Source organism: Abrus precatorius, unplaced genomic scaffold, assembly GCF_003935025.1.
Source record: "Abrus precatorius isolate BTA unplaced genomic scaffold, Abrus_2018 Scaffold7, whole genome shotgun sequence".
Classification (NCBI taxonomy): Eukaryota; Viridiplantae; Streptophyta; class Magnoliopsida; order Fabales; family Fabaceae; genus Abrus; species Abrus precatorius.
In genome coordinates, this window is record NW_020874417.1 from 23,416,302 (window position 1) to 23,433,622 (window position 17,321).

A 17,321-nucleotide genomic window follows, 5' to 3' on the forward strand; every position below is an offset into this window, starting at 1 on the left:
AATTTGGAAAATAATTTTGGCCCTAGAAACGGAAATTTTGCAATGTATACCCAGCACATCTAACTCTAAACATGAGAAAGAAAACTAAAGATTTTTGGTGTTTTGTAAAATCTCTAAAAATGACCAGTATAAAAACGCAAGAGATTCGGTTGAAGAAGGGGGGTTTTCTTTTCTCTAAGAGAAAGCAAAAAAATTTGAAAGGGGCAACTAGTTTTCAAAGAACAAACAACAAAAGTTTTCAGAAGACAGCAACAAAAGATCTAGAACAAGAGAAAAAATACAAAGAAAGTAAGAAGCAATGAACAGAAAGCAAACACAATAGCAAAGGAAATCAAGTAAATATTTCTTTCTTGCTCGATTATTCAAAAACTTTTACAAGATTTTGATCTTAATATATTTTGTTTCGTATGTACGAAATGCTTAACTCATAATGTTTAATAAAAAAAAGAAGAAAGAAGATATAGAAGTAGACCTACTATTAAACCGAGGGAATAAAGGGTCTTCTAATTTTTTGTCGTGCATCCTCCTTCTCACGACATCTTCATTTTGCTTTGAAGCTCAATATCAAAAAGGCTTGAAATGTTTCCTGTCGTGCTTCGTTCTTTCTCTCTTCTCCGTATTTGAAAAGCATAGTCAATATTGGATGATATATGAATATTAGCTTTAGCATTCTGGTGTTGGAAAAGTAAAGACGTACAAAAGGGTTCAGCTTGATTTTTTTTATCTTTTATCCCATTAATCTAATCTACTATATATTCCTGTGTCACGTTGGCTACATCTTGTTACACGGGAACTTAATGGCAAAGTTCCAATTTGTCAATTCTTAATGGACAAAAAGGATGGGCAAGCATTGGGGCTTATTTCACACTGTAAATTTCAATGAAATTTTTATACGATGGTTTATTCATTTTTGAGACCAAATGAAATCTGAAAATTTTTAATAAAAAACAAACAAAAATACAATAAATTATCCTAAGTCTAATAAATTAAAGTCAAAATATGAAAATATTAAATCCATAAATGATGCTGATTATACCAAATAAAAACAACAAAGAAAAATAAAATTAATTAAATATATTTTATTATTTTTATTTGAAACTTTTTTTTATTTCTAAAATTATCTTATTTTAACATTAATAATAAGTTCTTATTTTTTTATGATATTACATTATTTGCGTCAATTTTATGTTAATTATTTTTTTAGGATTGTTATATTTTGTGTGAATGATGTGATTTAATTTTATATTTGTAATTATTTTCTTTTATATTATGAATAGTAAATTATTTTTATATAATCAATAAATAATAAATGATATAATTGCATCGATATATAACATTAACGTATAGCTTCTCTACCGTTGTGTCTTATAAATTGATAAAGTCTACATGTACCTATGTTACCAAAACTTTATGCAATATTAATTTATCATATGTTATCTTTAATTAATTAGAAAAAATTATCTTAATAATCATCTTCCCTATAATTACCATTTTAATGATCAATCAATAGAAATTTTATTTTATTAACACACTAATTTATAATGTTAATGTGTAGTGACTCTACTTTTATGCATTATAAATTGTTAAAACATATGTGTACCAACGTTATCTTGGGTTTTATACAACATAAATTTATCAAACTAAGTTTAAATCTTATTATTAAATAATTTTATTTTTAATAATTTAAATATATTTACTCCATTCATTAGAAAAAAATTAATTTCATATTTTAAACTTTTTTACGTCATATTTCTAATTCTAAAAAAAAATTAATAACTAAATATTTTCTTACTTATTTATACAAATTTCTATAATATCGATGTGTAATTTACATTGCCTTTGATTATCCAACAACTTATATGAGATTTATGTATAGCTTACGCTATCTTAAATTTTCTTTCAACATTAATCATAATCTAAATTAAAATCTAAATACTTCAATTACAAATAAAATATTTTTATCGATTTGTAATATAGTTCTGTGATCTTCTTTCACCATCTACATTGTTTTCCGTAATGTACATGTATAACCGTGTTATCTTGTATTCTAAATATTATAATTTTATAAAAATAATTTTAATTTCAAAATAAATTTTATTTTATTATATTTAATTTAAATCAATCAATTTCATAATTTTTAGATAACACTACGTGGATTTGAGTTTCCCATTACACCCGGGAATACGTAGGAGCGGGAACCGGACTCGTCAAGTCAAAATAATTTTTTTTAAGGTATCCATTAACATTTTAATAAATAATTATCTTCTTTTTAAAAAATAAATAATAATAATAATAATAATTATTATTATTATTATTATTATTATTATTGTTTAGAGGTTAAATAAATATTTTTTAAAATTAAAATAAATTTGCACAATTAATTAAGGTAATCATTTTTTAAACGGATGTTGTATGGTGTTAATACCTTCCTTATACGTAAATGATTCCCGAACTCATTTTTTGTTTCAAAGATCATATTATTTTAAAGTTTTTCCAAAGTTTTCTTAAAATAAACTTTGGTGGCGACTCCTCTGGTATTTTTGAAAACGTTTTTCGCCGTATCATTGCAACCGCCTGGTTGTGACATGAAGCAATGGGGAATTGATAAAAAAAAATAAAATTCTATTACCTTAAATAATGCTTCTACCAATGACAATATGCAAGATATTTTGAAAAATCATCTTCATGTGCAGAATAGTTTGTTGTGTGATGGAGAATTTTTTCATGTGCGTTGTTCTGCTCATATACTTAATTTGATTGTATAAGAGGGTCTAAAAATAACTAATAAAACACTCTTTAAAATTAAAGAGAGTGTTAAGTATGTGAGAGAATCTTATGGAATGATGGTTAAATTTCAAGATTGTGTGTAAGATGTTGGAATAGACACAACAATTGGGTTAAGATTAGATGTTTCTACTAGGTGGAATTCGACATATGACATACTTAATGCTTGAGAATGCAATCAAGTATGAAAAAGCTTTTGATATTCTTTAGGTAGTTGATAGAAATTATAAATATTATCCATCATATGAGGAATGGAGGAAAGGGGAGAAATTATATGAATTTTTAGAGCCGTTTTATGAGACTATAAATATGGTTTCTGGTTCTTGTTATCCGACCTCAAACTTATATTTTATGCAAGTTTGGAAGATTGAATGCTTGTTGAATGAATATTTATTGAATGAAGATGATGTTATAAAGGATATGGCTGTAAGAATGAAAGGAAAATTTGAAAAATATTGGAAGAATTATTGTATTTTGTTAGCTTTTGGATCTATTCTTGACTCTCGTTTGAAGCTTGATTTTTTAAGATTTTGCTACACAAAACTTGATCCTTTAACCTCTTATGAAAAGGTCAATAATGTGAAGGATAAGTTTGATAAACTTTATGAAGAATATGCAAACAGTTTTAATGCTACAAGTGGCTCTCAACCTTCCAATGAATCCAATTTGTTGCCAAAGTCACATGGAAATAAAAATAGGTCAAAGAAATCAAAATTGTTCAATGTATTATGATGTGTTTCTTATTTTTATTTTTTTAGATAGTTATTATGTTATATCTTGCAGGAGTTTAAAATGTTTCAAAATGAAAATAAGTCTACTACTAGTAAGAGTAAATTGGATTTATATTTGGATGAGTCACAAGTTGATTATGATCACACTGAAGAATTTGATGTGCTTCGTTATTAAAAAAAATAATAAAAAGAGATTTCTGACACCATATTAGCGCGAGATGTGCTTAGTATTCCAATAACTACAATAGCATCAGAATCAAAATATGCTTTTAGCATTGGTAGACATGTTCTCACTAAATATGGAAGTTCTACACTTCCAGAAAATGTACAAATGTTAATTTGTACTAGGAATTGGTTGCATGGCTTTGTTGAAAGTCCAAGTGATAATATTTATTGTAATAATCTTTTATGATTATTATATAATTTGTACAAATATAATTTATTTAATTTTATTTTTATTGCTTTTGAGTTTTAGATAATGATGAGACAAAAACACTAGAGTCTAATATGCAACAAGATGTTAAAGACTAACAAGCAGGTGAAGTATGAATCTATCAAGAATTAATTTATTGAGTTTTCTTTTTTACCAATTACTTTTTCACCTTTTTTCTGTTTCTTTCAGAGAGAAAATGACAAAGATGAATTGATAATTTTAATGTGTTCAATATTACTATATAATGGATAATGATGAGTCTTGCACATTGGCTTTGTGTATTTTGTTGTTTTATGCTTCTTACTTGTGCTGAAAAGACAAAAGAATCCTTGAAATTGGTTTTGTTTGCAATTGGACTAATGTTCTTTTGTTATAGATGGATTTATGTAAATCTAGATTATTTATAGAAATTATGTTACTGCATTGTCAGAAATTGAATTTGTTAGAATCTTGTTGTTAACTTGTTCCACCATTGTTTATAGATAGACTGATGTTCTATTTTGTTTACTACACTAATGATTAATAGTTAATTATAAAATTAACTGAGTTGAAAACTTACAATTGTTGAAAATTTTTATCCCTTAAATCCCTGACCCTAACCGTGACCAGTGAGTTTTTTGGCCCATAAGGCTATTGATTTATGGGACTTTTTGGCCCACAAGGCTTTTTGGCCCTAGCCCACCAATTGGGTTTTTTGACAGTTTTACATCGTTGTACTTTTAACACCCTTATCAAACTCCACTCCTTCCACAAACTTTCACTTAGTATTATGTGTATTTGATGTCTTTCTTGTATATTAAAAGATTGTGCTTTGACCATTAGTTTGTGTTGTAAGTAGTTAGGTTGATCAATCATGAGAGATTGCTTACATTGAAGCGATAATTTTTCCACGGATGCTATCTAATATGAACACACTAAAATTTCTTGAGTTTAAGGCCAAAGTTACTCCAAACAAAAATAAATAAACTGAAATTTCTCTTTTTCTTCTTTATTTATTATTCTGCATGCTATATATATAGGCTTAATACAACAGGAGAAATTTGCAAAAACAAAAATGCAAATAACATAATGATGCAATAACAGAATACCTATGTGGCAAAATAGACTAACAGAAATGTAATTTCTATTTTAAATGAGAATCTTTAATTTCTATAGCAAATGGACTTGACAATTATTCTTTTGGGCCTGCTATCACTTCTGCATTCAAGCTAACTTCCACTTTTGTATTCTTTTCTCTATCACTATCTCTGGGATTAAATTATGTTTATAACTATTCATTTCTATCTATCATAAAGAGAAGTTCCCCTTTTTGGTTGTTTGGTGTAGAAATTGTTTTTGAGATATTGATTCATCTTACTCTCGTAAGAAATCTTAAAATTTGACATTAATTTAGTTTAAATTTTTTATGTTTAGATTAAAATAATTAAATATAATTATTATCTTTTTATAATATTTATTTTTATTGTAAATATGAATAAAATACAATGAGAATATATGTGATCTACACCTTTTGTTGGCAAGGCACGCGCACATATATTTATGGAACAACATGATCACGTATGATAGGACCATGATATCCTTTAGGTCTTTGGAGCCAATGATCGAACAATTTTTAGGAGGGTTTGTTGATGAACTTGTACTCACTCATTAGAAAAAGTGGATGGATTAAAAATAATTCATACGTATATTTCATCATCCCACTGCAATTCACTGTATTAATTTTAAAAGATTTAACTCTAATTAAATAAGGACATTTATGAAAAAAATTTAAAAAAATGCAAATGGAAAAAAATTAAAAATGCAGCCCCGAAATTGTGTGATAAGATTGGTCGTTCACGGCCAAAAAGAGGAAGATTGGTAATGCTATGATTTTCCCTTTAATAAAAAATTATATTATATTTAGGTAACCTAGTGCGGGACTCTTCATGGCTCTAATGCCTTATGTTCATGAGATTCTCCTTCAAAGTTCAAATTCAATCACTATGAGTGGTTGCTTTTTTTATAAGAAAAGGTACCTTGAAAACTTTGCTTGTTATTCCCCTATGGGCTATATCGGATGGAGACTCGTATTGTAATAATATTCAACAAAGAGAGCATCTTGAGAAACACGCAGCTTAGCTAGGAGATCAGAAGCATCCACCTTCCTCTTGTCCTCCATGCTCCAACACAAAGGATCAAAGTCTAAAGAGTAGATATAAATGTTCACATCTCATGAATAAAATAAGATAAGCGTATGTATCATTTTATATAGCATTCACTATTTATCATCTATTCACTTATATTTTATGAAAATTTACCCATTTTTTTTTCTAGCGATATAATTTTACATTTTATTATATTATATTATATATTCAGAAAGAACATATATATCGGATTAGCTGGTTCTTTGCACAAACCTTTTCTTTCCCATCCCATCCCAGCTTCCGCAATCAGCGTATCTATCATGACAGAAAGATATCTACAAAATGTCACAGAAAACAGAATATTTCGTGTTATAAGTCTAATATTGTGTCATGGAAATGATTGGTTTATTCCTCCCTTAATGCAAGCCTAAGTGTTTGCTAAAACCTATGATAGATGAGAGTTTTGTCCAGATGTTCACGTTATCCCTATGTCTGCAAAGCATATTATTAGTGGGTTGGTGGCTATTGAAAGATACATAAAGGCTAGCAATTGGTGGGTGGCTCAGCGCAACAGTTTCACTTTCTATGTGCAGTGTAAGTTAAATTAAAACTTGAAGAGATTGATGTTATTCAAGAATACTGGTGAAAAGAGCGGAAAGGAAGTTGGCAACTTTGAATTAGAAAAAGGACTCTTCATTGTTCGCTTCATTATGGAAGACAAATTGAGGGAATTAACGCCAGAAATTATTAATACTAAAAAGAATTCTATTTCTTTTGTAGCTGCCAATAACTATTGTAATTGCTAATTAAGTTTGAAAGCGAAACCAGGCCAGTTAAGATGAAGAGGAACCATCACCGTTCACCAACTTAGTGACACAGTACAGGATGACCTCTACGTCCAATTAATTAAGAGAAATTGTATTTGTTGGTCAATTTTCTATTCCCTGTATATTTATTATATTATGATAATTTTGAAAAATTTAAAAATACTTTTTATTGTTCTGTATTATTTAATTAAATGTATCTTGAAAAAAAAGAGATATTAGAGAAAGGAAAGAGATTAAGAAAATAAATTAACGTTGTAATAAAATGAAAGTTTATTGAAAGAATTAAAAATTACATTTATGATGATTTGAAAATTTAAAATGAATTATGGAAAAATTATTAACTCTTGACTAGTGTGGTTTAATATTTGTATAAATGTTATATAAGAATAATATAAGTAATTAATAGTTTTAAATCACTATTCACTACATTAGTGCAACATACTAGTGGTTTTGATAAAATTGGTCCCCACCTATTATCTACCAAGGAATTGAGAGGCTTTGAGGTTCGTTTTGCTGTGTAGTGTCTTACTTGGCAGCTCCTTTGTACTTATAACCACTTTTGTTGGACGTTTAATGGCCGCAGCCACTGCGGTGGTTCACACAAGGTGGGGGCCCAAATGTCTACGAAGTTTCAGAGGCAACCAAACAATTTTTAAATAATCAATAATTTTCCTTAAAAAATTTGTTCTTAAACAAACACGCGTTTGTTTTTACATGTTTGCTGACAATTGATCTCGGAATCGGAGATTCCGCGAAGTGACACGTCTTTTAATATATTTTTAATTAAAAATATAAATTATATAATTTTATACTTTCAATTTAATAAATTTTATTTTTTAAAATTTAAATTCATGATAAAAATATATATTATTAACACGAAAAACCATATTATGACTTAAAAAATTAATTTACAAAAAAAATTTAAAGTCACTTTAAAATTGAAGGGAAAAATGAACTTCATAGGAATTTTTGTTTGACATATTTAGGGATTCGACACCGCAATAAGAAGAATGAAATTAGAAAGAAAAAAGATAAATAAAATACATAATAAATAATGTCAAAAAATGATAATATTGAAGTTGGAATAATGAGCTGATGAGTAGTTATATATGTTCATTAACAAAATATTTTATAAAATTTTAGGATTGGTGCAAGTTGTTAAGCGACAAAAAAAAGTATGATTATTTTGAATGTTTGTATAATTTTATAAATTTTCAAAATAAGAGTGTACAGTTTAAAAAATAGTTCAATTTTAATATATTGTTAGTGTAATTTTTTTTAATATTTTTAACTAATCAAACAACAGTTTAAATATAAGTTTTAAAGTAATAATCATAAAAATGAACAATTATACTTATATGCAATTCACAATTAGTTATGGTAAAAAACATTTTATTAATATATCTTAATTAAATTTTTAAAAAATATGTAATTAAGTTACATATTTGTAAACAGATTTAAAGCTCTTAATTCACCAACAATGGTTAGTTCAATTAATGCATACTTTTACGTTGTAAAATAGCATTTTGAGTGCAACTTATACGAAAGAATACCCATAATTTAGAATAAAAAAATCTTAATCGTTAACAATGATTAATATTTATTAAATTATAGTAACTATTTAACAATTGAAGTGAATTATAGAAACTAATTTAATTATGTCACCAGTTAAATAAGTTCTTTTAGTTTTTTTTAATTTATTTAATTTTTTAGATGACTGTATATGGTTTAACAAATATTAACATAAAAGTCTCATTAAACATTAATGGCTTATAACTTATTTGAAAAATAAAATAGAAGTGCATGAATCAAATTTAAAATTAAAAATTTATAAAATAAAAAAGTTATTTAAAATGGGTGTATTAGTTATTTTTTTTATAAACCTCTTAACTTGTCTATGTTCTATTTTACGTAAAAATTTATTCACGCTTATTCCAATACTCATCCTCGAATGTAAATCTATCTATTTCTGAATGATTCTGCAGCAAAAATTTCTTCTGCATTCACAAGTATCCATTATCTATATACTAGAGCAGTGAGTTGTTATTTTTATATGATCACTTTGTTCACATTTGAATTTGATTCCACCACTCATCCCATGCAATTTCGCTTCTACAAATGGAATATATGGTATTGAGGGACCCCGAAAAGAGAATAATATGCAGAACCAAGATAGAACGCTCTCTCTTTATCGAGAGGTGAAAATTAAAATCATTTCGCTATATGAAATTTTACATTTGTATTAACTAGGACAACTTCGTGGTCCAATGCATGCAACGTTCTCGGTGTAAGAGTCATCAAGAAAATATATTTATTATGAATTAAAACACACAAAAACTATTTTTAATATTTGGATGTTTAATTGCAAACGTATAAGAATGAATTTGGATATGGCTAAATTCAAGTCTATAGGGAGGCCAAGTCAAATAAATCATCCTTTCATTTAAAGTTGTTTTCAGGACTATCACGGCGTCAGACTCAGCCACGAACCTGTTGTGCCACCTTCCCACCCAAAGTTGTTACCTGTAGAAAATTGCTAACTAAGTTATTCTAATTATCGTTGGGCTAAATCAATAATTTGGGCTTTTTTAATCTTAAAAATACAATTTTAAAACAATTTTTTAAATTAGTTTAGTTTATAATCATTTCATTAAATACTTATTTTATTTATTTATTATAATCAGTATTGAAAAAACAAAGACAAGAATTAACTCAATAATTTTCTAAAATTCATTCTCTCATTTATTAAGACAATATTTTTTTGTGTATTTGCGTTGGGTTTTTTTTTTTTAATTTTAATATGAGATTTAAGTTGGGAAGTTACCTAAATATGAAATTTTCTGTAAAATTACATAGATATAGTCTCTGTAAAATTGTCATTAACAATTTTTGTCATGAATATGGTTGGAGCAATTGTAGAGATTCCTGAAAAATTATCACTGGCGATATTTGCCCGTCCAACATCAAGCTGCCATTAACAATGGTTGGAGTAGTTGCAAAAATTCCTGAAAAATCGTCAGTAGCGACTTTTATTGGCTTTTTTTCTCTTCTTGAAACTCTTGCTCTGCAAAAACATGTCCTGTCACTGAAAACTGGCAATTTTTACCAGCACAAAAACATGTTCACAAGACTTCAAACTTTGAGGCTTAAATGAAAAATTATTACTGGCAATTTTTTAGGCTATAAATATAACTTGAATCTCCACTTTCATGCGTGGATAGCACAAGAACTAAGGAAAGAAAAGGGGAAATAAGGTTAGGAAAGAAGAAGACTAGAAAGGGAGGAAAGAAAAAAAAAAAGAAAAAATTAAAAAAAGTTATAAATATTTATTAGAGAGTTACATAAATTTTTTGAAAATTTTATTTTCACTAAAAATTTATCTACATCGTTTCTGATGCAACTATAAATTCACACAAACAAATTTCAAAATGTGTTCATATTAAAAATGTGAGTAAATATTTATTTTTCTAATTAATGAAAATTATTTTAATTAATTATAATTTATTATTATATTTTTATTGATTGTAAATTTTATTTATTTAGTGATTTAATATTAGAACATGCGTAATATAAAAATAATAATTGTATTAAATAGTGAAAAGTTAATATGTAGTTTAAAGTTTTTTATGTTAGAAGAAATAAAAATAATAATATTAAAAAATATTGAAATTTTAATAATAGGAAATGTATGATATAAAAAAAGTGTTTGGAAAAAATTAATATAATAAATAATAAGTATAGCACTTTTTTATTTTTAATTAATTTTATTAAAAATAAATATAATGAAATAATATTATTTAATTTTATTAAATATTGAAATTTTAATATCAGCAATCTATAATATAAAAATAATAATAATATTAGTAAACTTAAAAAAATAATAAGTATAGAACAATTTTTGTTTTTGTTAATAACTTTTAATAAGAATTAATTTAATTGAAAGAATATAATAATGTGATTAAATACTGAAATTTTAATATTAGCAATTGTATAATATTAAAACAATAATAATAAAATTAGTAAACGTGATATCGGTATTAGTATATGACATCTTTTGTTTTTGTTAATTACTTTTATTAAGAAACAATAAACGTGATATCGTTATTAGTATATGACATTTTTGTTTTTGTTAATTACTTTTATTAAGAAACAATGTATAAAGAATACCATATAATAATTGTATTAAATGATGAAATTATAATATTTGTATAATATAAAAATAATAATTTTAGACAAAGTAAAAGTAATATTTGATTTTTTTAATTCCTTTTATTAAGAATTAATATACTTTATATATGAGTAATATTAGTTTTTTTAATACTAATTTTGATTAATAAAAATTAATAAATAAATAATTAATTAAATATGTGTGGGTATAATCAAGTAGAAATATATAATTTGTTTTATAGTTAATTTTTTTTATTTTGATACATATTTAATTCATAGTTTACAAATTAATTACTATTTTTTAATTTTAGGTAACGAGAATACTATGACTCTGTCAGTTATCTAAAATGTCACTGAAACTTAAAATAAATGATATTTTACAAAATATTGAATTTAATCATGTTGCACAAATATGTCAAATGCATATAAATAATGACCTTGTAAATGCATTTATTGAAAGTTGGACACTAGAAACATATACATTCCATTTTACTTATGAAGAATGCATAATATCATTAAAAAATATTGCTATGTTACTTAGACGGCAAATAAATGGTCTAACAATTATTGATTCTACTAATTCAAATATTTTAGCACTATAGGATATATGTGAATAGTTACTTGGAAGTCAATCCGAATCAAATGATATTGAAGATTCGAAAATAATATTAAAGTAGATCATATAACACTTTGATTGACTTCTTGTTAATTCAAATATTAGAATAACAGAACATGCTCGTGGATATGTACTTTCTTTTGTGAGATATATTCTAATGTTGAATAAAAACAATTCAATAGTACATGAAACATTCTTACAATTGTTGGTGCATGTTCATAAAATTGAAATGTATAATTGGGATTCAACATGTTGCCTTTCTTCTATATAGAGATTTGGATCATAGTTCACGACATTATGCTAAATAAATTTGTAAGTGCTTAATAATGTTGCAAGTATGGGTATGACATCAACTTCAGTGGTTAACTCCAATACTTAGTAAACTAGTAATATTTCTATCTATACTCAAATGGAGACACTTTTAATATCTAACCAATACTCCATATAGGGATCTTGGCAATGTTATACTGACATTAGATCAAATGGGACTTCATGAGATACTAGTTAATATATCTTTATAATTGTTAACTATTTTTATACCTCTTTGATATTATTTATAAATAATTATTCTAAAATTATAGTTTTTGTGGCAACCATACCAGGATGAAGCTATTGATGTCGTTGTTTCATATGACATGAGAGAAAGACATTTATTGTGGTCAACTGTAAATCTATTGATATGCTTTGAAGTTGTAGAGTGACATGCAGTTGACTATGTGATGCACCAATATAAATTGGTTCAGCTTATTCTTGAGAGAGTCCACAACAAAGACGTGAATTAAGTGAAATAAGAGATTGATACATGATGATTAGGTAACAAAGTAGGAACAACAAACTCAATGCATTACAAGGAATGCCAATTGACCAGTATTACCCTTCAAATGAATATTGAAGTTGGTATATATTGTATGCAATGAATTGATTATAGTTATATGCAGAAATAGAACAATCATTATACATAAGATTTTAGTCTCTCTTGTTATAAGATCTTAGCTTTAATTTAACGGTCAAATATGTCAATGAACCTGAGTATAAGAGATTTATAAAATTTTATATTAGACTAAATACTATTATTATTTATTAATTTTTAATAAAAATAAAAAAATTACTAAATGTAATTTAAAAAATAATTTTAAAATTAAAATCATCATATTAATAATATAACTCTCTTGAAAGATAAATCATTCACTCATCTCTTAAAATTAAGTTTTTCATTTTATTTTAATAGATATCATTTATTATTTTATTTTAAATTTCTTAAAAAAGCAGTCTTATTCAAATAATAAATTTTATTTTTATTTTACTTATTATTTTGAATTTATTAACCTATAAAATAAAATATATTACATAAATAAAATTGAAATTATTGTATAAAAATAATAATAAAGAATGATAGTGATTGATAATAACATGTTATTAACACTCACCATTACACTAATATAGATAATGATATGATGAAAGTTATGTTAACTCCTATAATAATAACTACATACTTATCGATAATTTATACAATAATTATTATAAATAAAAATATTATAATTTTTAAAATCTGTCCTGTAAAATTGGTATTTCAGCTATTAAAGAATATTTAAATGTGATGATAACGATTTTAAAGTTCAATTCTAATCACATGTTTAATGTTGTGGGTTAATTAAACATTAAATATTTAATTAAATTATTTATCCAAATACTCTTTATGATTAGCATTATTTTAATGTATTTAATATTACATAATAAAAATTTATATACAATAAATTTTTTATTAAAAATATATAATTAAATATATTAATATTATTAAATATTATATTTTAGTAAACTTTTATGATTTATTAATTTTTTGTTATATATTTTTAAATATATATTAAAAAAATTATTTGATTAATTATTAAATATTTATTTTGTGGTCAAAATAGAATAATTTATTATTGTTATTATTATTATTATTATTATTTTAATATTTATTAAACATAGGATATGATAAATGATTATATTGTATTATTTTATTTTATCTTAATCATTTAATTTTTTATTCTAAAAGAAATGGCGAGTCAAGAATTGTTCAAATATGATATTTAATTTCTTTTCATTTTTACTCGTACATCATATTTTTTAATATTCATAAAAATGAAAAATTTATAAAATATGATTTTAATATTTTTGATAAAAGATATGTTAAAAAAAATTTATAAAATTTTTTATTTTTAAAATATACCTTTCATAATTTTTTTGAAAACATATTTTTTTTAATATATATATATATTTAAATTCCAAGATATAAACATGTACTGGATAGGGACTAACTTAGTCCTACTTGTAGAAAAAGAAAACCGAGTACTTATTCGACCTAATTTGGCTGGATACTCTTCGTCAGGATTAAGAGGTAATTAAACTTAATTTAAGGTAATAATCAAGATATTATTTATTTTAAATAAAGGGCTAAAGTCAAAACTAGCTTGACAGGTCCATTAGCTCATTACAATGCCTATATAAGGAAGGTAAAAATATAGGTAAATAGTTGACTTTTCATTATTAAATACTATTTATTACTCAGAACCGAATCCTTACTTCAGCATCGGAGTGCCTTTTGCAAATATCCTTTCCACATCAGCGATTACCAGATATACATCACCGTTTCGGAGCAAGGACCTGAAAACTAGTGTTTCTTTAACAGGACCAAAATAAAAATTTAATTAAAAATAAAATAAATGAAAATAATAATTTTACTATTTTTATATTTTTTCATCTTAAATATTAAATAAAGTGATATAATTTTATGGATTTTATTATTATGATCTGTATTAAATATGGAATAGAATAAGAGCTAAGGATTTTCTTACACTAATGTAAGTGTAAAAACTCTTACATCCAATTTAAACATTTTATTTAACTTAAATCTAATGGTCAGTAAAGTAATAAATTATAATCTATTAAATTTAAGTTAAATGAAATGTTCAAATTGTATGTAAAAATTTTTAGACTTATACCGATGTAATAATATCATACCTATATATATATATATATATATATATATATATATATAAAGAATAAATATGATTGTAAAATTTTATTGTCACCACTTTTTTTTATTTATCTATTTACTTGAAAAAATATTTTTATATATTATTTATTTTTAAAGTAATATTGATTATATAATATTTTTTATTTTTTATTTATGTATAAATTAATATTCATTATTATTATTTTGATTCATACCATTGTGTTAATTCTGAAGTAGTAATAGTTGATCCACTACTGAGGAAAAAATGATGTAAATTAAAAAGTTAAAATATAGTTTTTATAAAAAGATTAATTATAGTTTTTAATGTATATTTTTTATCTTAATAAATAGATAAATATAAATGAATTTATAAGTTTGCGACTAATATTTTGGACAAAAACTAGTAGTTCAACAATTTCATGCCTCAAACGTATTAGTGAAGCTCCACTACGTTGCAGGTTATAATTCATAGATGGCATCTACTTTACAGTCTTCGTCGTCGTGATTCTACCTATGAAAACGATATTAATCTGTATATTTTTCGGAATGAATAATTTATATTTAATTAAGATAATGTATATAATTTAATATTTATTTATACAAATTTTGAAAAAATCTTTACGAACATAAACCACCACACAGGACACACTTCTTTTTTATACCCCTGTGGGATTTGATATTAGAATTTGACTTTCGATATAAAAAAAAACTTGGCCCCTTTTTTTTCATGTAAAATGTGGGATTTTATACCCGTGGGACAAAATTTAGGTGCCAAGTAAACAAAACTTGGCCCTTTCTTTATTCATTTAAAATGTGTCGGAGCTGCTTTTCTTCCAATTGCGGACAATCTCATCCTAAGAACTGAAGATACTTGTAACTTCAAAGAATTACAAAAGCTTTTTCTCCATCGGTAGCCCCAACACGTTCGTGCATGCGATTTTCCCTTCAAAGTTGGGACATCCTACACCACCAAGTACTAGGAAATAGGAACCAAGCAAGAACACTCATTAAGAAGTGGATGGAAAGCTCACCACAAAACGATTATACTTTCGTTTTGTTCCCCTCACATCTGAAATGATGAACAAAATCACCTTGATTCATGCTGAGTTTATCATTTGATCATGATTCAGAAACTAAGCGTGCTTAATTCATTATACACATCTTACAAGTCTTAGCGTAAAAAAAGTCGTGGCAAAAACAATTTTAATAAATACAATGAAATATTGAACTGGGGGGGGGGGGTGTGATGGCAGAAGGGGCAGCTAAACCGGAGGGCGCGCCGATTCCGCAGCCGCCGCGGCCGGCAGGGTAGCTACAGAAGCAGAGGTTCCTTCAGAGGCGTTGTTAGCCACCCTCGGAGACCTAATCGACGAGGCTCTCACTAGGAACGGCGGCGCCATGGTGAAAACCCACCGGTCCGATTTAAAACCGCGGTCCAACCGCCTCGAAGACCTCCCTCTGCTACTTCCCTCGCCGGCGTTTCGATATCCCCGCCGCGAACTACCTTCTCTAGGCAATATGACAAGGCTTCTAGCACGATGCAACTGCGGGTCCAGTATCTGCTTCCTCACTTCCTGGGGCAACCTCAAAGTGAACCGCTCAGTGTCTTCGCCCGGTTGGACCAAAGAGTGCCCGGTCGAGTGAGACCGCGGGAACCTTCGTGCCCGACCTGACCGCGACCCTCTCGTTCGGTTCCGGTTCAGCGTCTGGTTCAAGCACAACACATCAGGTTCATTCGAGACTGAAGTAGTTGGGCCCGCATCTTCAGGGGCGGGCTCGACAGCGTCGTTTTGGGCCTCGATGTCTTGCGGGTTGTGATCATGGGCCTCGAGGGCCGGGATTCCACGCGCCGAGTCACCGGGTTGCGGAACGAGGTTGGCTCGGCAAACAGGGCAAGTGGTGTGGGAAGATAGCCACTCGTCGATGCACTCAGGGTGGAATACGTGGTCACACTTGGGGATCAAACGCAGCGTTTCGGTCTCCTCGAACTCGTTTAAGCACACCGCGCACTCCAGTGTTCCTTTTCCAATCTTGTGAATCTTTACCACCGAATATTCAAGGGTGGGGAACGTCTCGATCACCGCCGGGTCCAGACCTCTGGCCGCCCGCCGGGAACGTCCCGCGACGCCGGCGAGGTTGCGGATACTGCTGGAGGGAGAGTCGGCGCAGTGGCGGATGTAGATAGAGAAGAAACCCATGAGAAAGAGCGCAGCGATGAGGATGACTATTATAATGGCCATGGAGGGACTGAATCGGTTGTAATAGGAATCGTTTTGGTCATTGTTTCTGGGCTGTGCTGCAGCGAGGGGAAAAATGAAGAGGAAGAGGAAGAGAACAGGGGCAATTCCACCATGTTTGTCCATGGCGCTTGCGTTGGTGAAATTGAGGCTGCGAAAGTGAGTGTGCGTTGAATTGAATGAATACAATAGAACAACGTGAAGGAGGAGAGGTTATAAATGAGAGAGGAGAGGTTTGTTTTTTTGTTATTTTTGGGGGAAGGTGTCGTGTGAGTCAAGGGAAGGCTCACATAGTCACAGGGAGTGGGGTCCGCACTAACCTTTTATAGTCGTCGCTTCAGTAATGTTTGATGGTGGTCAGAGACGGTGTACCCAGTTAATGTCCCCGAAACTTCCAAACTAAAT

General features: G+C 27.6%; 1 protein-coding gene across 1 annotated transcript; it reads right to left on the bottom strand.

The window, feature by feature from the left end:
- Positions 1-15,064: 15,064 nt before the first annotated feature.
- Positions 15,065-17,317, bottom strand: LOC113872506 (E3 ubiquitin-protein ligase ATL6). Its single transcript, XM_027510107.1, has one exon. It carries the CDS (start codon positions 17,040-17,042, stop codon positions 15,942-15,944), a length of 1,101 nt encoding a protein of 366 aa, XP_027365908.1. The 5' UTR covers positions 17,043-17,317; the 3' UTR covers positions 15,065-15,941.
- Between the last annotated feature and the right edge of the window lie 4 nt (positions 17,318-17,321).